The sequence below is a fragment of the Grammomys surdaster genome, unplaced genomic scaffold, assembly GCF_004785775.1.
Source record: "Grammomys surdaster isolate TR1022 unplaced genomic scaffold, NIH_TR_1.0 126531, whole genome shotgun sequence".
NCBI lineage: Eukaryota > Metazoa > Chordata > Mammalia > Rodentia > Muridae > Grammomys > Grammomys surdaster.
In genome coordinates this window covers 16,839,738-16,864,862 of record NW_021621323.1, presented here as the reverse complement: position 1 = coordinate 16,864,862, position 25,125 = coordinate 16,839,738, and the positions used below count along the sequence as shown (strand labels likewise).

The 25,125-nt window shown below is 39.0% G+C and overlaps 1 protein-coding gene across 3 annotated transcripts in view; it reads right to left on the bottom strand.

Annotated features, from left to right (window-relative positions):
* Positions 1–25,125, bottom strand: part of Ndst3 (N-deacetylase and N-sulfotransferase 3) — a 161,410-nt gene that overhangs the window by 25,281 nt on the left and 111,004 nt on the right. For 2 of the 3 annotated variants that reach the window (XM_028760430.1, XM_028760432.1), the window contains 4 exons: positions 9,705–9,887; positions 7,974–8,070; positions 4,330–4,453; positions 206–380 (listed from right to left, as the gene is read on the bottom strand). In XM_028760430.1, the coding sequence (XP_028616263.1) occupies positions 206–380; positions 4,330–4,453; positions 7,974–8,070; positions 9,705–9,887 (579 nt within the window). The remainder of the gene's footprint in view (positions 1–205; positions 381–4,329; positions 4,454–7,973; positions 8,071–9,704; positions 9,888–25,125) is intronic. The other variant, XR_003710383.1, reaches the window with a different exon arrangement.

Sequence of the window (25,125 nt, the reverse complement as noted above, 5' to 3'; positions counted from 1 at the left end):
ACACACACACACACACACACACACACACACACACACACACACACACACACACACACGCATGCTCACGGCTGCAGACACATGCATAACTCCATATGCATGGAAGATTGATGCACCCATTCCCTCCAATGGGAAGTAACCGTTTTGTAGAAATGACCCTCTGTTGTACAAACTCTCCTTCTCTTTGTTGGGCACATTTTTTCCTTACCTGGTACCAGGAGTACGCTCGGTCTGACGGGTCAATGAGTATGGTGATGATCTTGGCTTTCGGGACTAGAGAAGCAGCCCTCTTAGGAGCTTCCTCTGAATGGAAGTAATTAGCACTCTTCTCAAACAGAAAGTCAGTGGTGACATTAGATGGGACTGGGAAGAAATCCATGTACCTAGAAAGGAGTATCTTTTTCAAAACAAGTCCCTTATGTTTATATGCTGGTGTCTGAAGACATTAAAGGTGGCCAAGAACTTCATCTGTCGCCTACAAAACTGACAACCAAGCTTTTCTCTATGACAGTTGGCAAAGGAACCATGTTCAAAACACTAAGAAGGTTATCCAACAAACTATTTTTTTGTTTTTCTTAATTTCAGAGAAAAAAATTTGGGGGCAAGAAGGATATAAGAAAAAAAATAATTAAATCGCAGCTCCTGTGTGAAATGCATCTAAACAGAAAACCAGCACATAGACCCCCGAACAAAGAGAATATCATGAACCAGATGTACATTTAGTTAAAAGGCATTCAAAATAATTCATACAAGATAGTTTTTGTTGTCATAGTAAAATAGTTACTCCAACCACTGGGGCTGGCTAATATATTTAATCAGGTGTTACTTATATATAATATTTATATTATATATTTATATTAAATACCATGTTGCTATGTTTCTCTTTAGAATTTAGTATAAAACCTCATCAAAACTTCCCAGGTTCAAGCCTTGTTCCCTAGAGGGTAATGAGCAGCCAAATCACCACAAGGGTGAACCCAGCAACACTTGCCAGCTCAAGCACAGAGATGTTGACATCTGCTTAAAGTTCCATCCCTGAAAAAGTGGTCAGGCATAGCTACATCAGTTCATGATAGTACGTATTTCTATAGCAGGAAGGAAAACCATTTAGAAGAAAAGGCTTTTGTTTCAAATTTAATTTCTAGGAGTTACATTTTACTAGAATAATGGCCTCACCCTGCCTTCAGCTCATGGGCCACCACCACTTAGGATGAGCCAAGTTCAATAAGTCCTGAGCATCATAATTCTCAAGATGACTTCAGTGTATAGTGTGCTTTATTTCACCGGAAAGTTCATGTGACCCTAAGCCCAACTGACATTGTCTAACCAGGGTTCCTATTAGGACTCTAGTTGTTATCACAAAGCAAAGTTAACAGAGACATCTAGACATCTAGAACAGCAAAATCTTGCTGTGTGTTCCAGGACTGCCCTGCTGCCCAGGTCATTTGGCTTCCTTTTACAGGAAAAGAGATGAAAACATTTGAGGGGTATTTGATGTGCTATTTCTTGTGGTATACATTCTATCTCCAGAAGTGCCACATTTTAGCCTTCTTTATTTAGAAGCTTATACTGCTTCTAGAGGCTGGGTTATCATGAGTGTCTGTTGGCCTCAAGCTTATCTCAAACCTGCTTTTGAAAAACCATCCAACAAGTAATGAATAAAAAGGACAGAGGTGCTGATATTAGATAGCTTTTAACAGCGAAAGACAAGCCCTTTCCCATCTGTCTTTTATACATGTAACAGTTCAGGCTTTGAAAAGCCCTTACAGTCCTCGGGGATGTTGGACCTATGCTGTCGATTTTCTCTAGTCTCAGAGACTCGCACAGAAACCGGGCTCCATCTTGTTTGCCTACATTTTCACATTCTCTAGGAGGTGGAGGGTGCAGATAACTTGAGAGATATTTGATTAGTAAATTAGCAAATGCAAGAGATTCTGGTCCACATTTCCAGAACAGAACCTGAAGTTTCACCAGGTAAGATCACTCTTGGAGATTTAAGTATTTAGTATAACCAAAGAATCAGCAAGCATATTACAATGACTTAGTAATTTTAGTGGTTACACATGAATATAGCTCCCTCAAGCTTCAGGCTTCTGAAAGCCTAAGATTTTAGCAGAAAAAAAAATTTAAAGGATATAATTTTGTAACACTACATATTTATTTGTGACTTGCATTGCCACTGAATGGCTTCTTCAGTGTTTTGTCTGCATGTGATGTATATGCATGTACACAGACGAATGCAAACACGTGCATGTGTGTGTGTGTGCGTGCTTGCATTCAACTGTGTGTGTGTGTGTGTATATGTGTACATGTGTGTGCTTACACCTTCATGCATATGTGGAGATCAGATGCTGCTGCTGGTGTCTTCTTTATTATTTTCTCCATATTGTTATTTTCTTTTTGAGACAGATTCCTTCATGGGACCTGGTCATTTAAGCCAGACTATGGGCCAGCACTCCTCCGGTTCCCTCTCCATCTCTAACAAGTTCCTTTCACACTGAGACACCTTAGCCCAGCTCTGATCCTGAGAATTTTCAATGGATTGTACTCAAAGCCAGGTTATAAGTGTCGGAGTTCCAAAGGTTAACAGGGTTCTATAGGTGTCTACACACGATTCTGGATCTCTTTTACATCCCCATGCATTTAAATAGAATGTTAAATCATAAAGCACAAAACGTACAAGCAGGATTAAGTCAGATGTTTTCCTGAGACATTTTCACTGTAGGTTTTGGCTACTTTGTCTAAGATGTAATTAAAAACTTTTCACTTGGCCTAATTTGTTTGTACCCTATTCATAAACTTAGACTGCTTGTTTGTTAAGGCAGTCCTAGTTTTATGCAGATCTTAAAACAAAACCAGATCCACGTACCTAGATTAATTACGTGTGTGTAAGCAAGTTGTTAAAGTGGTCCCCTAACTATGAGGCACACAATCTTCGGCCCTGTGGAATCAAAACCCCCAAAGCACAGCTGATGGGGTGATGTTTCCCAGGGAGGCCTGGCAGTCTGCCGGTGAACACATTTGATGCCACTGAGAACGAAGCTGTAATTACAGCTATAAAATAACACTCATAGTTATCATTATCTATTATTTGAATAAATTGCCTTTCATAATGTGTAATTTGTCAATCAAAAGTATTTGGGGGTACGTTTGGTGAGCTGTATTCAGATCTATGATGCTTTCTGCTTTTTTTTTTCATTTATTTGCTTACGTTTTGCACTGTCGAGGACTGAACTCAGGTCCTGAATATACTAGGCATCACTCTACCACCGATCTACACCCCTGACCCTAACCGAGTTATATTTAGTTATATGGGTCATCTTATACACTATTTGAAGAAATTTTACTTTTTATTACAGTATTGACACATTTATGATCAAAAGGGTTTTGGTTGACATAATTGATGAAAAAATTGAGTATTTTTAAGTTGCAGGAATGCCAAGGGTTTTGCTAGGATTTACTTCTAAAGAAGTTTTTTCCTCCTTTCATTTTGTCCCAATGTCAATGTTCTGTTCTACTTGGGAGAGTGGTGACAGAGGTTGAAGTAGTTGCTAGCTTTTTTAACACCACACAATTACTTAATGATACCCAACACGTAGAAGAATTGGCTGTAAACAATGGGACAATTAGAACGTAACTTCTACAGATGCTCAAGTGATACTCACCCATTAGTCTTCCTACAGATTAATCACAGGGACCTCTTGGCATAGTTGATTTTTAGAAAACTGAGATCATGCAACAAGCCTGGCCACAGAGGCTTTGTTATTGTATTATATAACATTACACTATATATATATGTATATATATATATTATTTCTTCTGATTTTAACCATTTTCTTCTGATACTTAACATACTTTAATATGAACTCAAAGACAAAAATTAGTTTATTTATACCTTTAAAATTGTTTTATAGCTTCATAATTCATGAAATACACACACATTGCCATTTCTAGTTACTTTTTGCCAATTTCATCAAAACATGATAGCAAATGTGGTATTCAGACCACAGCATCACTCCATGAAAGGTGCACAGGGGCAGAGTGACATTCCTGGGGCTGACACCATTTCACTGAATGCACATCTGCAATTACCTCCAAGAATAATTAACACCAATTGACATGTGGGTCTCCCAAGGGAAGAAGCCCTCCCATTAACTGGAAAGCCTTTAGATGAATGACTTTTGTGCTTTTTATGCTGGTCAGTCAATTTGTAATATGTGTAGCATGAATTTTATCTGTAGCCACAAACTTCGGTGTTTCTAAATATTAGCACTAAGTTTATACTCTGCATGGTACATATACTTTTAGATTTATACTAATAACCCATCTTACCAATCAATCCCCCTGTGGTAGTTATTTCTATTAAAGAACTGTACCTCCTCAAAGGATTTTGGGCTGGGGGAGTTACTAAGGATGGAAGGATGCATAATCAGGAACAGACACAAGGCAGTGGTACCTGAAATGACAGCAGAGATCAGAAATCAACCAGTGGGAAAGGCAGTTTCCTACTGTTAGTATTTCAGTCACTAATAAACTCAATACTATAACGACCTAGGCAGATTCTTTCAATGTACTACCCTGCAAACTGAACGGATAACCCACAGCAAATGGGAGGCACATTCTCACCAGCAGAGGCAGAGGGATGAGAGGTGAGAACGAACTGGGAAAATGGATTTCTGATGTTAACTTAGTCACTGGTGTCATCTGTGACTTTGGTTGTTACCTTCTCTTTATTGCAGTTTTTCTTAAAGAAAGAAAGAAGAAAACCACCCATCCGCCATTTCACAGATTCTATGATGCTAAAAGACAGCCCATATCCTTGATATGTTGTGGTTGTTTGGCTTGGTGTTCTTAGGGGATTCCTAAGAACAGGAGTGAGAATATCTCTGATTCATTTGCCTGCTCTGGGACCCTCATCTTCATGCTGGACAGCCTTGATATGAGAGTTTCTTCCCAGGCTTATTGTAACATGTCTTGCCATCTTCTGTTGATATCACTGTAAAGCCTGTTCTTTTCTGAAGGAAAACAGAAGAGCTGTGGATCTGGGAGAGGTGGAGGTGGAGTGTGTGGGGGAGGAATGGAGACTGTGGTCAGGATGTATTGCATGTGAGAAGAATAAATAAAAAAGCAAACAATAAAATAAAAGACATCTTATAACTCAATTTTTCTTAAAATTAGAAAATAAAAATATAAGTGAATGATACCATTATTTGATATATTTCATCACCCAAACTGATACACTGTTTGATACAATGTTTGATATGTTATAAACTTTGACAGAATGTTCTTCCTGAGGCCCATGAAAGCTAATGAAGAATTTAATCTTTTAACAAGTGTGCATAAACTTGAGTCTACACTCAATAAATGGTCATCAATTATTTAAACTGTTAAGTTCTAAGAGAAGTGGTGTTCTTTTCAGGACCATAGCACAACATTTACATTTATTGGGAACAGAATGGTGCATTACAGGTACTCACACAGTTTGGGAGTCATTTTTTTTAAAGGTGTAAAGTTAGTGTTTTCACATAAATCAGGAGGTATAAAAAAGTATGGAGCTCAGGCTACTGCAGGAGAAGAAAGGCATTTTGCACTTAGTTTGCCCAATATTTACAGTTTCTTGCAACTGTGAGACCATGTTTGTAATATCATCACAAAAGGTATCCCTTATCTATCCATTCAATATTCCTAGGATATAAGTGTTGCCTATAGTCACTACACACTCGTGAGGTCTAACTGTTGTGATCCAATGGATTGTAGTCTCTCAATTTTATTTCAGGTCAAAAGATAGCAAGAGCAATCTCTCAGGTGCAGAAAGTGCTGTCCTAATTTTACCAGCAACGATCCATGCTGCTATTTGTGCAAAATTTGGTAATTTTTTTATTACTCAAAGTTTTCTTTAAAATTGCCCTTGATTATACAATATCTGTACAGTACAAAAGTGGTTAAAATATGTCAACAACATTGTCTAAAGACTGAATTAAAAGACACAGTGTACCAAGAATATATATCTAAGCCAAACAATGAGTGCTTTACCTACAATCAAGATGGTCACAAGATGAAATGCAAGGACATGTGGCAGACAACACCAGTTGTTCTTCAGCACCCAACACTGATCCTCAAATTCTGGCTGTAGCCAAGTCACATAGTGGCTGGAATGCATCTGTACCCATCCCAGGGGCCTGACTCAGTAGGCCTAAGGTGTGGCTCAGGAATTTGTGCTTCTACAAAGCTCTGAGACATCTACACTTCTGCTTTATTGGTTGTCTCAAATATTAACAAGGAGAAGAGTGAAAGAGTATCTGAAATTTACAGGGGTGTGGGAGGGGGAAGACAAGACCACAGGACTGACAGACAGATGGACAGACTGTCCCAATGGAGAGTCACAGTGAGAGATCAAGAGTCAGGCAAGTCTTAGGCCCAAGCATTATGTTTCATTTTCAGTATTACTAGCTTGGGGAACTCAATGTCTTAGCCTCCTAGTCTGTTTATTAGGGAAGAAAAGACTTACTATCAGGGTCTCATAAATGTTCTGAAGTTATTCTATGTGGAAATACTACCCAAACAGAGCCATGTAACATTTGTCTAATTCTGTATTTAGAATAGATACATTTATTGGATCATGTAAATTATGCCTAAAAATCCCCCAAACCTGGAAAAATGAATCTCCATGAAACAATAATTTTCTAGAGAGATTTTATGCCAAAGACAAATGTCATATCCAAATAGTTACAAAAATATTTGAAAACCCAGCAGAGTTTAGGACGCCCAGTAATACTTCTGCTGTCTAAGCATGATGATACAGTGTCTGCATTCAGTGTGGTGAGAGAAGCAACTTCTCCCGCAGAGCTCCAATGCAAACTGAGTATTCCAAGACTCAGACAGAGGTGATGATGAGTAAGGTTGGTTACTTTATTGCAGAGGGAGCCATGGAGGATATTTCAGTTACAATGTTTTCCTAACCACCTTTAGACTTTCAGTACATATCAGCAAGGGAACACACAAGGGAAGGAAGGTCTCCCGCACGCGCTCTCTGACTATTTGCAAATGGCATTAAAAATAATGAAGCATCTCAGTCTGCAAACCTTGCATAGAACTCTTAGTTATCTTTGGAGACGACCAAGGAGATTACCACTCAGTGCAGTTTCTGTGGCTGTTTTCTATGAAGCCAGAATCCAAGGGCCCCTGAGTAATTTATCAAGCAAAGCACAGCTCAAATGTTTGGCATTAAAACTTCCACTGGGCTTCTCTTTAATACGGAGTTTTACAGAAACAAGAATTTTATGGAGGGAAAAACTGCACACCGATTTAAGAAAATGTGCAACTGATGCCTCCTGGGTGTGAATAAACACCTTGATAGCAGAAAGTTTTGTTTATGTCTAGGAATTCTGCTTGTCAAACATTTTTAGATTTTTTTTTTCTTTTTAAAGTCACCTCTGCAAGAAAAGTAAACTGTATCTGGAGAGTAGACTATTTGGAAAAGATTTCATATAAAGACCCTGGTACTTAGATATGTCTTGCGTGGCATTTGAGCAAATCCTATCAATCACTTTCTAAACACAAAATTTGTTTTAATTTTAGAAATGTTAGCTACACTTCTGGAGTACGATCTTTTGAGAAAAAAATGCATGCAGCAAATTGAACAAGGTTAGCTGAACAAGGTTGCATCAGAGGAATGTATTCAGTTCCTTCATTAGCTTTACAGGAGGCTCAAGGTCCCACTGCAAGAAGGACTCACTGAGCCGGGCAGTGGTGGCACATGCCTTTAATCCCAGCACTTGGGAGGCAGAGGCAGGCGGATCTCTGAGTTCGAGAGTTCGAGGCTAGCCTGGTCTACAGAGTGAGTTCCAGGACAGCCAGGGCTACACAGAGAAACCCTGTCTTGAAAAACAAACAAAAAAAAAAAACAAAAAAAAAAAAAGAAGGACTCACTGGCTAGTTATTTCACATTATTTAATAATAATATTAAAAGTTCTCACCAGTTTTCTGGGGTCCTATTACCAAGAATTTTGGTAACCGATCGCAGGTTTTTTCTTTAGACCAAATGTCTCTGTGGCGTTTGTCATCACAGGGGTTCTATATAGGAGAGGAATATAGAGATGGTTTTGTGTGTGTGTATCCATCTGAGAGCTAGCCTCTCCAATCTTTGTTTTATGATACCAGACAAGACAGGACCATATGCTAGGGGGTTTCTTTTGGAAACCAAAAGCCATGAGGTGGCATCATTGAAGTTCTGGGGGGATTTCTTTCTGTCCTTCAGCTGAGAGGGAGGAAGTGGTAAACAGCCAAGTGCCCAGGGTGTCACATTTTCCTGCTCCTGGCAATTCTGCAGTTACCCTCCCCCCTTTAAGTAGTAAACTTGAGAAGATACTATTCTTTCTGATACTCTAACCCAGTGGTTCCAAACTGTAGGTTGTGACCCCCTTGGCAACCCTCTGTCTCCAAAGTAATTTACATTATGATTCATAAAAGTAGCAAAATTACATTTATAAAGTAGCAATGAAAATAATCTGGGGGGGTCATTACAACACAAGGAACTATATTAAAGGGTCACAGCATTAGGAAGGTTAAGACCCACTGGTCTAAAGGGAGATATACTCTCAGCATTCACAAAAATCACCCCATTTAAGGTTACCCTGGACTTTATGTTATTTTTATTCTAAGTAAATGAGGTTTTTTTTTTTTTCAAGAGGAGAGGGATCAAGCCATCCTAATTTAAAGGGGGAAGTTCATTTCTTCCAGTTACCTTCAAAATTTGGTGGCTATAATCTAAATATGTAATTTTGCCAACTATGATGCTAAAAGTACCAAATTTTAGCAGAACTGTAAAATGAAGGTGAAGTGTTATTAGACAGGCTATTTTTTTTTTGGTCTATTTAAAGCCAGCCAGATGGTGTAGTTGTGTCTAGAACACACTAGCACATAAGAACAGCATTCTTAAGTACTATTTCTTGAATGAACTAACAGGCCCGCTTTTTCCTTCTGGCCAGTTAGCACTATAGACATGTGAATTAAATAAATTTGTTTATCTGTAGTAAAGACAAAAGCAATGTACTTCTTTTGGTTGTTATTCTTTATAACTGTTTTAAACCACTCTCCCACAATGATAATGATTTCAGTTTTAAAATAAGGTGTGAAATTAGTGGGAAAAATGTATGTGTTTTCAAGTGTCTGACACGAGGCAAATTGTAGTCGCTAAGAAGAACCGATGCTTGTGAAGCCAGCTGCAGAGTAATATAAGCTATTAGCACTGGGCTCACTCCAGAGAGATGCTAACTGCTAACATGGACCATGGACTGGTAACTAGAGGTGTGTGTGTGTGTGTGTGTGTCTGTGTGTGTCTGTGTGTCTCTGTGTGTGTCTGACTAGTGGCCGACTGCCTAACACACAACTTGTTTATCATTTTCTATTTTCAACTTAGGACAGCCTGAAAATTGATTTCTCACCCCTGACTGAATATACCACCACCTACAGAACCCTACACCGATATCCTATACCTTTTAATGGGAAAAGAAACAGAAAATGTAGCTTAATGTGTAGTAATGACGTAGGCCTACAATTCAGTAGGAAATAGTTTCTCAAATCTTAATGTTTCCCGAATGCACAGTTTCACATCGATGCTCTGAGTTCTCGAATTTGAATAACTTCATGGAACTACAAACCACGTTTGTGAGATTAATTATTTATACCCATTATCGATCTGATTTTACCTGCCAGAGAGGGTCTTTCTGATCAGGAAAGAGCTCAAAATACTTGTGAGCCAGCTGAGCTGGAGGCAGTGTCTGAAGACGCAGGTTGGTCCAGGTCTGCACGAAATTGGCTAGATTCACAAATGTATATAGTCCCAGTCTGTCGTTTCCATAGTTAGACAAATGGGTCATGAAAATGCTGATCTGAAAAAGACAAATGAACTTTGACATAAATAAACAGGTTATTTTAACACCAGAGGGCGGTATGATCATAGCAATATTAGACACTTTTTAAAAAATGAAATGGTCTATATATAAGGATTTCTATCATGACCTGTTTTAAGATTTTGTATATAACCTAAAAACTCTCATTATATTAATGTGCAGTGAAGTATATTATTGATAAGGCATATTTCCTAACAAAAATGAGTCTAAAATAATTTTTAATTATTTAAGAAAAAACCATTGTTACATTACTATCTGGGTACAGTAAGCCAATCCTTAATAACACAGCCTAGGCACTCACACACAATGGCCTCATGAAAAGCAAACTGTCAACCATTTGAAGATGTAAGATTCCATGAGTGGGATTTTATAATTTCAATCTATTGAACTTGGTTTATGTTGTAGTGTTTCCAGTTAAGCATATACATAATTAATGAAGTTATTTAACTGTCCTCTGGTTTACATTTCTTAGAACTGTAACATTACCACACGGTGTCGTGTAACACATTAAAACTCTTTCTGCATTCATGGGTCTACCTGTGTTCCTTACAGGAAACATCTGCTTTAGAAACCCAGCTAGATAAAATTCATCCTTGCTATAGATGAAGCTGATGAAGAATGGACCTGCCCATTGGAAAAAAAAAACCACAATAAATGTGGGAAACTTTTATAATAAAGTAAAGGTGCTTGGTATAGGTTTTGATTACATTGATCTGGGATATAGAATGGACATTTAGAAAGTCTGAATGAATTCAAGCATTTTTGTTGGTTATCTGTGGGTAAATGGAACAAATTCTTCTGTCTATAACAAAGCAAGTAATTCATGTAGTAAGAGGAATTTTCCCAAGTGTGGAGTGTTGTGTGATTACTTAATAGTCACAAAAAAAATGCAGCAGGTCATTGTTTAAATGACTGAAAGAAATATCCAAGAAAATTAAAAAATCAAGTGGCAAGAATATGAGAAAAAGTTTCATTGAGGTCTGACATGATGCACAAAATGAGATCTGTACAACTTAGGGCGGGGCATCAATACTCTGTACTTCCCAGGGCAGAGTCCCCAGGCTTTCAAATGTGAAGCTCCACCTCTCTCTCTCTCTCTCTCTCTCTCTCTCTCTCTCTCTCTCTCTCTCTCTCTCTTTCTCTCTCTCTCTTCCTCTTCCTTCTTTTCTTTTTTGTATCTTTAAAATTTATTTTATTCACTTTACATCCTAATATCTACCTCCCTTTTCTTTCCAGTACCCCTTGAACATATCCTTTCCCCACTCCTGTTCTCTGAGAGGGAAGCCCCCCTCCCTGGGTATTAACCACCCTCTGGCACATCAAGTCACTGCAGGACTCTCCCACTGAGGCCAGACAAGGCTGCTTCAGTTGTTGGGGGACCCACATGAAGACCAAGCTGCACATTTGCTACTGGGGACTAGGTTCAGACTATGCTTTCTCTTTGGTTGGGTAGTTCAGTCTTTGGGATCCCACAAGGATCCATGTTAGTTGACTTTGTTGGTCTTCCTGTGGAGTCCCTGTCCTCTCTGGGTTCCTCAATCCTGCCCACAGCTCTTCCACAAGGCTCCCAGAGCTCCTTCTAATGTTTGGCTATGGGTCTCTGCTTCTGTTTCCATTGTTTGCTGGGTACTGCCTTTAAAACCTCCAGTTCTGAACACAATTATTCAGTTATGTTCTACCTCCTCTTCATGAAAAGAGCTTAGAATGACCATGAACAAAATATGTGGAAGGTGAATTTTAACTAGTTACTAGTGTGTCAATGCAGCCATGGTTTACTAACAATTCATGTGATTTTTTTTATTTTGACTCTGAAAACTGAAGCTTTAAGAAATTACCTTTCTGGTTACTTCTCTTAAAATAGCCACAAATCTGTGGTGACTCCTCTTTCTCTTGTTGAGTCAGGGTCCCACTACATAGCCCAGGCTGGCCCTAACTTCACAGTGTCTCAGGGTGTTAGAGTTACAGTTATGCACTATTGGTTGGCTCTTTCAATTCTAGTCACCCCTTCTCTTCTGACATTTGGAACATTTTGCCCCCATTTCCTGCTTTGTGTGTGCTCACACAGGTTCATGTGTAGAAGCAGAGGCCAGAAATCAACCTCATGTATGGTTCCTCAGATGCTGTCTGTCTCACCCTCCATCCCTCCTTTGAGGCATTGTTTTTCACTTCACTGGGATTCTCCCAACAGGGAGGCTAGTTATCTAGTGAGCCCTTCCGATCCACAGTTTTTGCCTTCCCAGAACTGGGAGTACAAGCACATAGCCCATGGTAGCCTTCTTGTATGTGATTCTAGTTACTGAACTCAGGTCTGCTTGTAAGTGCATTAATTAAAGATGTATATTGACATGCCAGTTCCATTTTTTCCTTATTGTTGTGAGAGAGCTAGTGACTTGTCACACCTCCCTGAATTGTGTTTGCGCTGGATAGAAAGTGAAAAACAGAGGTGCTGTGGTGCCATGCTCTGACTCTAATGCACCTGAGTTTGCTATTCAATCACAGAAACACAGTTTGTACTGTGATGAAACAGGATATCTACTTTTTTACTTCCATAACTACAGGAAACAAAATGGCACCAGTATTGATAAAGACAGGCTATCCAAAATGAGTTATGAGCTAGTTAATGATATTGCTTTTCTGAAACTGAAGGTCATTTGAAAGAACTGAGGCAATATTTCTAAAGTACTGAATGTAGTCCCTGTCTTTGTCAGGTTTGGAAAATAAAGGCTTTACTTCATCTTACAACTCTCAGATCACATTCTATCTGAGGGAAGTCAGGGCAGGACCTCAGGCAGAAATGGAGCAGCAGGCATAGAGATATGATACAAATTTGTCTGCTTCCTTTGGCTTGCTCAGTTTAACTTTTTACAGATCCCAAGACCACTTTCTCAGGTGTGACACCACTCCTGGTGAGCTAGTACCTCCAATATAAATTATTAATAATGGAAATGCCCTACAGACTTGTTTACAGATAATCTGATGTAGGCATTTTTCTCTCTCTAGGTAACTTTAGCTTGTGTCAAGTTGACAGAAACAAAACAAAACAAAACATCACCAACCAGGATACCCTATAAGAGAAAAACTTCTTAGTCTGTAAGCATAGCACATCTCTTAGATTTTCAACTCCATCTCTTGTGTGCCAACCTAACATAATACAAAGTACAATGCACATAGCCCATGCTAGCCTTCTTGTATGTGATTCTAGTTACTGAACTCAGGTCTTTTGAACTTTGGCCCTTTTAGATTTTGGACTTCAGCCTGGAGTTTGCTTTATGCTCTTAAAAAAGTAGAAGGCAAAAGGGAGTGCAATTCATCAGAATACAAAACACTTCAATTTCTTTCAAAGGTATTTTTTAACGGATCATTATGTCCTCTCAGAAATGGATATCACCCATCTTTTGCCAAACAAGTATCCTCTCCATTTTTAAAAATTGGAGTTACAAGTCATATGCAACAAGCAATAGGATTGGTGAGAACAAACCTATAAAGAGAATACATTTGGTCAGAAGGCTAGCTATTGCCTCTGGTTGTCTTGCAGAGGTGGAAGATAAATCCCAATTGCTGAAGACACATTCACTTCAGACACAGGACTTAGAGAATCCTAACTGGATCTGACATGAAACCTTCCTCCCAGAAAGCTTTCATGGTACCAGCACCTTGTGAGCTTCCAAAGAGTGAAGCAACCAATATCCAAACAAGCTAATGTACCTATAGATGTCAACAACTATATGTCACACAACACTCCATGCTTGGGGGAATTCTTCTTACCACATGAATTACTTGCTTTGTTATAGACAGAAGAATTTGTTCCATTTACCCACAGATAACCAACAAAAATGCTTGAATTCATTCAGACTTTCTAAATGTCCATTCTATATCCCAGATCAATTTTATCAAAACCTATACTAAGCTCCTTTACTTTATTATAAAAATTTCCCACATTTACTGTGGATTTTTTCAATGAGCAGGTCCATTCTTCATCAGCTTCATCTATAGCAAGGATGAATTTTATCTAGCTGAGCACTGAACAGTTTCTAAAGCAGATGTTTCCTGTAAGGAATACAGGTAGACCCATGAATGCAGAAAGGGTTTTTGTTTTTTGTTTTTGTTTTTTCCAACTACATGACACTCTAAAGATGCAGTAGTGGCATGGCCCACATGTCTTAGTGATCACTGTCAGCTTAAGGATCACCCAACAGGGAAGAAGTCATGCTCAGTACTGGAAATGCTTGGGGATAGTGATGTAGTAGATCTGGGAGAAGAACCTACAGGCATCACATTACTGAAAATGCACAATTTCTAACTGTATTCTAAATATTTATCCTCATACCTACAGGTAAGTGTAGCTCTTGCCCCCCTTCAGAGATATTTCTATTCTCAAGAGATGGAGATTACCACAGAAAATCTTATTGATTAAAAAGCAGAAGACAAGTGATCTCGTGGTGTCCAGCTCTAACTGATCCATCAACAACACTCCTCCAAAACCTAAGGCTCAGGGATCGTTGTAGAAGAGTGTGGAAAGGCTATGGGAACTGTGTCTTCTAGAAATGTTAGGGAAGCTACAGCATGAAGTTTCAAAAACATGGCTACATAAAACCTAAGCAAGGGTGACTCTAACAGATTAGGCTTACAGGGAAGACTGGGGTCTCAAGGATTCCTACCTCTAGACAAAGAACTACAGGCAAGTAAGGAATATTGAGAGTGGGAGAAAAAGTTTTCCCCAGGGAAAAGTCCCCTCAACTGGCTTTCCAATACCAAATGATCAGTCTTGAAATTACATATATGACAACCAAATTAATTAATTATTGCTAAGTTATTACAGAATGGAAAAATTCTTTAAAAAAACAAGCCAAGATAAAATAAAATAAAGTAAAATAAAATAAAATAAAATAAAATAAAATAAAATAAAATAAAATATTCCCTCAAGGATTTATTCTTGTTTCCTCTAACTTGACATCACACGTTTTCTCCTCTTACCCTACTGTGGCATTTTCCCCTCCAGTTATTTTCTTCCTGGACACTTTCTTGTTCCCTTTGATGATACACAATATCTTTATGTCTGTAGCTTTGTCCTGCCTATTATGTAAGAAACAGTGGCTCTGAGATCTTTGAAAGTTTTCAGTTCTCGGGATTTTATCTAGAACAAACACCATGAGCAATACCGACTTACAGTTGTCATCACATTCATAAAGAAACTCGCACCACAGCCTGTTGCATAGCAATTGCATAGCAAGTAATATGTTTTTATAGGACTCTAGTCATTGATGCTTCTGTGAGTTTGAAGAAACATCATTTCTTATTTATGACAGTGTCCTAGCAGCTCACCAGCACAGATCTGACATCTCTTAACACTCCCCTTTCTGCATCCATCTTTGAATCTCTTCTACCAGGCAAGATGCTATGGCCAATGACTTGAACTTCTCTTGTGGCTTTTATTCACAGCTTCTTAAGTTATCTTTGTCACTGACCTGCCAATATGAGACTTGGAAGTAGTTCTCCCATTTATTTCCAGCGTCAGAGAAAACAAAATGGCAGCTACCATTAACATGTTAGTGTATGGCTCCAATCTTCTGCTTCCTTGCCTTTTTCTTAAAGATATTTAATTAACTGGGATTGGATTCTGTTCCTTGGTCTTGGAACAAGCATTTTTACTTGCCGACTCCTCTCCCTGGCAGCCCAAGTTCTTTTGTGTATGTGATGAGTTCACAGGGACATGAGTGGGTATGTAGACTGAGGAGTATACGGTGACCAGAGGAGGGCACTGAGTTTTCTCCATCACTCTCCACCTCATTCTGCCACTGAGGCAGGATCTCTCTTTGGATTGAAAGCTTGCACTTTTTGGCTAGGCTGGTAGTCGGCAACCTTGAGTGATCTCTCTCTGTCATGAGCCTCACAGTGCTGGGGCTTAATCCATCCTTGCACAGCTTGTTTCATGGGTGTCAGCAGTGTGAAATCAGCTCCTCATGGTTGTGCAGCGAGAGCTCCTGACCACGGAGATGATCTCCACTCTCACTTGAATATTACTGGGTATTCTTTTTCATTTCTGTGCCTTTACTCTTCCATTCTATTTAGCCGTTATTTCAAACTTGGATCCCTCTTGGGGCCTTTGACTCAATTTTTTTTTTACTCTATCTAACCATACTAGAAGTCCAAATCAGCAAGTAGGAACTCAAATCTCAATGCTTCCTATTAACATTTTTTTGGAACTCCCCTCTCTTCCGTAGCTACAGGGGGAATACACATATTGTTTCTCATTCAAGACTAGTATATTTCTCACTGACTATCTGTATCTAAACACCATGAGTTCTTATAATCTATTGTTTGTCTGCTTTCCTGTGTTTTCAGCTCTGTCTCTTGGTTCTTTTCTATAGCCTGAAAACATCTTGGAAACCCTCTCATGTGAGCTCACTCTTAAACTCTCCTGCTTTCTATACATCATTCTTTCCAGGTAAGAGTTTTGAAGAAGGACATGGGTGGTCATTCTTCATCACCTCCATGGAGACCTTTAGCATTGGCTTTCCATCTTACCTCCAAAGAAACATGCCTTTCGAATGGTAGCCTCTAAGGTGCCAGCATTTGTTAATCTTCACTCCAGGTTCATCTGATGTTCTTGACAATGTTTCAATTATTTTTTTCTAATTTTTACAAGTGTTTCTCTTACTCCTTCATTGCTCTCCTTAACTAACTCCTCTTCCTGTGTTGCTTGTACAGAGTAGCTGTTTCCATGGGCTTTGGTCTTTTCCTAGATGGAATCACTGTTGACTCACTAATTTCAAGCCCCTCTCATCTGTATCTTTCTTCTAAATTCCACATGTGAACATCAAAGTGTCTACTTGGAATGTCATGTATCATTATTTTTTTTTTCAATTAATCTTAACTTTTACAGTCCTCTTCTGCTGAGGGATGCCTTTCAGGACATTGTAGAAAGGGAAATGCTTGTCTACATTCTGAGCCCTGTAGAAGTAATTTTTATTTCCTCAGATGAAGGGATGAGACAAAAGCCATACCCAAACTTCAAATACATGGCTTGGGTTGAGTCCAGAACATTTCTTTCTCTATACTAACCACCTCTAGACCAAGGCCTGGAAGCTTCTAGCCTCTGTACAATCTCAAACCATGAAGGCTTACACTTTCAGCCTCTATCTGTTAACCTAGGCCAAGAATGTTTCAGCCTCTGAGACTTAATGCCTAATAAAAGTACTTTTTCTAGCTCTTCTGAACTCTGGCTGGCTGGTTCGATTCAGCTGTTCTGGCTCAAATAACTCTCCATGTTGACTGAGCCAATCTGGATTCTCTCAGCTTCTGATGAGTTGCTGTGCTTGGCCTCAAAGTAACTTAAGCAATCTCTTCTAATCTTCTGGCTCCTTCTCATTCTCTGGCTTGTTCTGTTTCCATTTGCAATCTGTCTCTGTAAAATGTCTTGGTAAAACTTCTTTCTCCTTTTCCCTCTCCTTTTATTCTCATTCTCATTCTCTCTCCCTCCCCCTCTCCCTCTCTCTCTCTTTCTCTCTCTCTGCACTGCTCTCTTAAATTTGCTCTCTTTCATATCTGTTCTCTTGAGAGTTGAGTATATCCTATCTCTGACTCATTCTGTCAAATCTTCCTCTGCATTGTCAGTTTGTCTGCCCCTCAATTAGATGTCACTTTCAAACATGGTTGCTTTCTTTTATAAACTAACCTAACTTTAATTTTTGGAGGGGATTAAAGGTGTGTACTAAGGGCATATCTGTATTCCAGCCAGATTATACTGTAATCCAGGGTGTGTCTGAATTCCAGCCTATTACATAGACCTAGAAAGTCTTTGGATGTGATCCTTTGCCAGAGTGGCCATGTTGTTGGATTAAAGTTCTACACAGCCCAGACTTAGAAACAGATTGACTATGAGTGGTTATCAGTAGATTCCATATGAATATATGTCACATGGTGGGTGCTGGACAATGACCCCCTTTGTGAGCTTTCCCAGGGCCACGTGTTCTCCAAAGAGGATCTGGTACTGATGTGCCTGCTGAGGAAAGGATGTGGGGATGTTAATGATGACACAAGCATCAACCTGAGTTGCCTGTCTAGGGCAGTTCAGAGTCCTTCAACAGTGAGACTGCTTTATGTTTGGGCAGAATTCTGACTTTGAGACATTCAATCTTAATCCCTGATGGTAGCTTTGCTCTATTGGCTTCTCAGCTAGGCACATACATGAAGTGTCTAAGCCTGCAGTGTTCTGTACTCTTAAGATTGGTCTTCCCCTAAAATCAGCAATAGGCCTGTCATACATGTATACTAATACCAAGTCTTGGGTCTCTGTGGAAAAACATTGAAACAGATGGCTATAAGCTATTGTAGACAGGCAGCTTTTGTGGAAATTTACCAGCCTGAGCAATCAAAGACCTTGTAAATAGGTAGCCTTGGCAGGTAATACCAACTTAGATAAGGACAAGTGAATCATTGGCATACTCTGTTCTGAAAGATACCTGTATTCCCCCTGAACACCCACGGTCCAGTGTCATCCCCTTCCCCACGTCCTGCCTTCTTGTGTTTATAACCCCTGTGTGAATAAGTAAAAATCACGATTTGAAAAAAATAAATAAATTATAAAAAAAAGAAAAAAAAAGACTAGGTCTCCCAAATCTGGTGTGGTCTATTACAGTTGCAGTACATCTTAATGTGGAATAGCCACATGATCTCTAAAACATATAGTACCTTACAGGTCACACCCTTTGTACTTCAAGAGTCCACTAAACTCTTCCTTCCTTCTCATGTTTCCGTTTATCATCTTTTGCTTTCTGTTCCAGGGACTGCACCCTGCATTTGTGCATCTGATTTATTCCTCCTGATCTACCTTCTCACGTTTCCACTTCATTCACATCTTACATCCCAACTGGATTTTGTGATCTCTTTTAACAATGATTGTAGTATATTGCCTTTAATATTTATAGGTTCACAACAATAGTTCTTGCTGTGAAATATGAATTCACCAAGATCAATGACTATGTTCTTGCCTTCACTGAATAGTTAAAGAAATATTTAAAATTTGAATCATGTAATAGGTAGCTAGGGTTTGTTGAATAGACTTGAAATCTACATCATTGAATATGGTCTTCTTTTTATAGTGTGGAAGGTGCTATACAAGCTACCAGGGACAAAAAAGTAAGCACCAGTCAGTGATGATTTAACCTTTTCTCTTGCTTACTAAAGTTTCTGGTCACTCTCTAGCGGGGTTATGCAGGTAAGAGAGAAGAAACGATACAGCTGGCAAATGAGAAGAGAATTTTGAGAGTCTGGCACATCATCCATGTTTTGTGTTATCCTGTTTTATGTTGAAGCCATTTTCACTCCTTTTTATTGCTTCCAATGGCATCAAACAGATGCAACTTTGATTGCAAAGGTTTACATTCACTGAGTTCTGTTTTAATATTTGCCCCGCACCTTCTCCCTTACTCATCATTTAATAACCCCAGAGGAAAACCTCATTGCAGGATGATTACCAGACAGGCCTTAGCATTTTGAATTTGAGATCAGACAAGCTTTAAAAGAGAGCCACAAGGGTGAATCAATTGCTCTCAACTAGGGACAGGTTTCAAAGGTACAGGGGTGAGGTCAATGTCATTTAAAGCAATTTAACTTGACGTGTTTTGTTGTCTTCACCACTACTGGCTTAATTTTTCAGGCTCTGCATTCAGAACCACAACTTCAGCCCTTTGGTTACAAGCTAATGACCGATGAGTGACTGTTTTGGCTGGATAACAGAAGTAAAGTCACCAGAATGCACTGCTCTTGCTCAGCTTCAGAACAAACGTTGACACTTCTTGCAGTAGCTCTAATGCTTACACCACCGATTTTCAATTAAGGTTCACAATGTGTCCATGGTTTGTTTTGTTCTGATGTTTCTCATTATTCTGAAACACCTTCCTTCAGCTATTTAGAGAACAGACACGGCTGATCTTGTGCCACTAGACTTTCAGTGACAGAATAATGAACACAGTTACACTGGTTAGAAGTAATTAGAAGGAATCCTTTCTTATGCAGCCAGATACATACCACAAACGTGTTACTCAGTTTTGCAATGAAAATGTCTTATTCTCTTGCAGGAAACATTTTTCTTCTTTTTAGTTTTAGAGCACTGACCCCACAACATAATGAAAATATAGAAAGGAAATTGAATTAAATTGTTTGAGGATGTATCTAATTTAACTTCAGAGACTTGGTAGCTGAAAAAATATGACTGCTTGGAAATCTGACTTTGGCTTATACATGAATGAGTTGAATTTTAGCAATCACAAAGACTGAGCCCACCGATAGGAGCTTATAGGACTGAATCCCACCTGCTAGGGGAAAACAACACATCGAACTAGTTAATTTATTTGGTGAATTAAAAAAAAAAGTACTACATGTCCAAAAGGCAGGGACTCTCTGCCAAAGTTTCTGCTTTATTTATTTACTATCATTGTTTAAATGAACACACAAATAACGTATTTAATTATGAATGCTACAGCTAAATTCCGTTTTGAGTTTTGTGCAGAGCCTCCACATGAGTTCTAGAGTGGATATCTTACATTCCCACTAGGCAGCCTTTTCGATGAGGGTGAGAGACTCACAATGCAGAATTTGTTTACTAGCATTTCTCTGATATCTACGGTTGCTCAACAACTTTTCATGTATTGATTGGCCACTAGTGTCTCTACTTTTGAGATCTCTCTGTCAGGAGCCATAATGGGACAAGCTAATCACTATCAGGTGATAATCCTGAAATGGCCTGCTTCGGATTATTATATAATCTGCGACAGGTGTGTTCTTATTCAGCAAGGCTGTAAGGGATTCCTTTTAGGAAAGATTCCTGCTATTAATATGCTTTTCCTGTTATTATTAAACATATACAACAATCACTAAGTAATAGCCCACCCCTTTGGAGCAGATCTATGCAGACCCATATATACTGTCTACTAGTGATGCTATATAGACAAATAGATGACTTCTTAAGGCTTAATGATGATCCTATAAGAATTCCTAAAATTATATCAATGATTATTAAGTTGTTTTATAGTGGGGATGCTATTAGGTCCTTTTCTGATAGTCAAAACTGCAATGAGAACTCTGCCAGTCTCCCAATGTCACCAGTTAATTGCTCTTAAGTAGTAATTAGACTTTCTCCTACTCAGAGCACATTCCTAGAGGTTGTAAAACAATTAACCAAAAGTCATAATAAGGGAACTAACGATTTATTATAGGTGCTAGGACAAAAGATAAAGTATTGAGTGGGTTTATCTATACAAAACTTCACTAATAACTTAGTTATGGTTTTAAACCTTCAGTGAACCTGTAGAGCTGAGACAGGTGATGGATGTTTAGCTAGATAATTAGTCCTAATGGATATATATGTAAACATTCTCTGTTACAAACTTCTATTTCAATTTATGATTTGATTTTTGGTGTGAACTTGTGAACTTTGTAACATATGATTAAGCATTCTGAAAGATGTATAAGTACTGAGGACAAAGAGATGAGAGAGAGATAGAATAGAATTTTTTTTCCCTTTCCCCAGATAGAGTAGAATTTTTTCCCTTTCCCTTGCTTAGGATCCTTCCACTTTTCCCCCTTAGATAGCTTTCATAGGAAACTTTTAACAACTTAGTAATAAATGCTATGACCACTTCTTTTTCTTTTTTCTTTTTTTAAAGATTTATTTATTTATTTTTTATGTATGTGTGTACAATGTCACTGTCTTCAGACACACCAGAGGAGGGCATCAGATCCCATTCCAGATCATTGTGAGCCAATGTGTGGTTGTGGAGAATTGAACTCAGGACCTCTGGAGGAACAGTCAGTGCTTTTAACCACTGAGCTATAACCACTTCTAAGTGTCCTTTTTTCTTCCTGGGACTTCAGACTAGCAGGCAAAAGTTAGAGCTCAGCAGTTCCTTCTGAGATAGAACAAAGGCCACATGCAGTTAAGAGCACTGACTGCTCTTCCAGAGGTCTTGAGTTCAATCCTCAGCAACCACATAGTGGCTCACAACCATCTGTAATGGGATCTGATGCCCTCTTCTGGTGGGAATAAATAAATTAAAAAAAAAAAAAGACCAAAGGCCACATTGCTTAATCCTCAGCTGTTAAACTAATCACCTAAACCAGAAGTCTTTTACCCTCAGAAATAGCAAGCAAGTTTTTAGGACTTTTTAGAAGTTATCATAAGCATTCCAGTAAGGTCAGAGAGCTAAAAACCCCTGAGACCCTTGGACTGTAAAGCCATCACCAGAGTCCTACTCTGTGCTCCTGCCATTACCCTCTCTGGGCTGGGAGGCTCCCAGAAGCTCTCTAAATCACTGTCCTACTTACTGACTGGATACTTTTGGAGTTGTTTTGTTGTTTCTTCATTCTAGATATTAATTTCCCATCAAATTCACACTGGCGAAAGTTTCCTTCCATGTTAGGATCTTCCTTCATGGAGTTGTTTCCTTTGCTGTGCTTGCTATGTTTCTGAGCATTTAAAACAAAATTTTAAATATTTATTTTCTTATTTTAAGATAGCTCCTTTAATCCAGTGTTTTATGAGAAGTCATGGGAATTCCAAGTTAGTTCAGAATTTCATTTCTTTTTGTAGAGAATAAATACTCTAACGACGACAAAGAGCAGAATGAAGGAAAAATACCTACTAGACATCCATGAAACAACTCGAGGTGCCCCACCTTTATGGGGAGAAATTGGTGATGAGTTGCTTCCACACAAGCTGCAAGTAACTGTTTCAATTGAAACATACTTTTAAAAAATATATTCTTCACTCATATATTACCCTCTGACTACAGTTTCTTCTTCTTCTCCTTCCCCAGTCTCTCCATGCCTCCCCTTTCCACAGATCCACCCTGCCCCTGCCTTTCTCAGAGAAGAGCAGGCCTCCCAGGAACACCAAGCAAATATAGTATTACAGGCTAGACTAAGACCAGGTACACATTCCCTCTTGAAGGGTGGATGAGGAAACCCAGTAGGAGGTAAAGGATCCCAGAGGCAGGCAAAAGAGTCAGAGACAGCCCTGATCCCGCTGTGAGGAATCCCACAAGAACAGCAAACTCCACAACCATAACATATTTGCAGAGGGCTTAACTCAGACCCACACAGGCTGCTTCTTGATCTCTGGGACCCTACTTGAGTCCCAGTCCAGTGACTTTGGATACATGATGTTTAAATAAATGAAATCCGGCATGAAATAAGTTAAGAGTAGTAGTTTTTCCAGGGCCTAACAGGGCAAGACAATATCAGTTATAAGAGTCAGGTCAGCATGAAGCTGTGTAAAAATGTAGATGGAACAAAATATTAAAAAGCTTAAATTTTGTGAGTCAGAACAGCAATGTCCATTTTCTTCAGGCAAGACAAGCTATTGTCCTGCAGTACTGGGAAGATGTCATCATAAGTATAATGGTTGGACTAAAAATGGCCCCTATAGGTTCATATATTCGAATGCTTAGTCATCAGAAAGTGGCACTATTTGAGAAGGATTAGGAGGTGTGGCCTTGTTGGAGGAAGTGTGTCACTGGGGGTGAACTTTGATGTTTCAAAAGCCCAAGCCCAGTGTTTCTCTCTTCCCATTGCCTATGGATTCATGTGTAGACCTCCCAGCTCTCTCTCCAGTACCATGTCTACCTGTGTGCCATTATGTAGACCTATCAGCTCCCTCTCCTGCACCATGTCTACCTGTGTGCCATTATGCTCCACACCATGATGCTAATGGCCTAATCCTCTGAAACAGTAAGCAAGCACCAATTCAACACTTTCTTCTATGAGAGTTGCTATGGTCATAGTGTCTCTTTACAGAGATGGAACAGTGATCAAGACAACAGGGGTCTCTAGCTCAGGTAAGAGTTTAGTTTACAGAAGACTGTAAATAGGTCAGATATCGATTTAAAAATAATTTGTAATGAGAACTCTATGTTTGGCTCATAGCTGGTTGTTCTTTAAATCTCTTAAAAGAAGTTATTTATAAAGAAACTGTTCTACAGGAATACTTTTCTATATTATGTTTCCTAACAATTTCTTAGGAACTATATAAACCACCTTGTTCAGAGGAACCAGCAGTTATCATTATTCACATGGTAGAATCACCAGCCCTTCCACATGGCATGAACTGCTAAGAAGAGAGCCAAGGGACTTGATGTTATAAAACTAAAATTTATATTTTTCTTGATTAAAGTGCCAAACAGCCTGATTTACAGAAAAATTTAGAAAATGGTTTGCTTCAACATTATATTATTGTTATTACTATTATTATTATCATAATCAAGTGACCTTAAACACACAGAAATTCTGAAAGTACTATACAGCTTGGAATAAACAGTTTTATTAATACAACTGGGGAATGCCATCCATTCAAAAGAAAATTTGCCTTATTAATGGAGGCAGGAAGGAAATGGGGGAGGAAGAAAGGCCGGAGTCTTCTGTACCTTTCAGCTATTCTCTCAATCTGACTTTGCACTTGTTTTCTGTTTACTAAGATACCACATGGAGGATGTTGGGTCAGGCTAAACCTTCAGGTAAGAAGCACCTTAGCTGTAAAACTGAAAGTGCACGCTCCTCATACACTCAATGCCTTCATTCTCATTGTGTGTGAAGCGTGTCAACCGCTGTCCTCTGAACCGTGCTTTATTGTGCCACAGCACTGGTCACTATGTGGCTTTCCAGCAATTCCTCTTGCAAATCTACATTACAATTTCTCTCTACTATCAACCCTATGTCACGCATGTGTTCTAGAAACATTTTATGTCAAAGCAACTATATACAGGCATTCTCTCTTTAAGTCTGTAACCACAAGCGTAGAAGTGGAAGAACACTGTACATGTGACTCTACCCCCCCCCCTTTTATTTTAACAGCTTTGAGATTTTCTGTATCTCCACATACACATATCCTCTTGCTTCAGTGCAGGTTTCTCTAAATCTGCTAGCATACAGTATTGCCCACTGAACATATGTCTCTCTCTCTGTTAACATATGTGGCTATATGATTACGCACTGAGCCCATTTATCTCTAATTCTAACATATAATGCTGTTCCTTAGTTAGGAATATCACTATAGGAAAACATCATAACCAAAAGTGACCTGGAGAGGCTTACACTTCTACATCACCATTCATCACCAAAGGAAGATAGTACCGGAGCTCAAACAGGAAAGAAAACCTCCTCTCCTCCTCTCCTTTCCTCTCCTTTCCTCTCCTTTCCTCTCCTTTCCTCTCCTTTCCTCTCC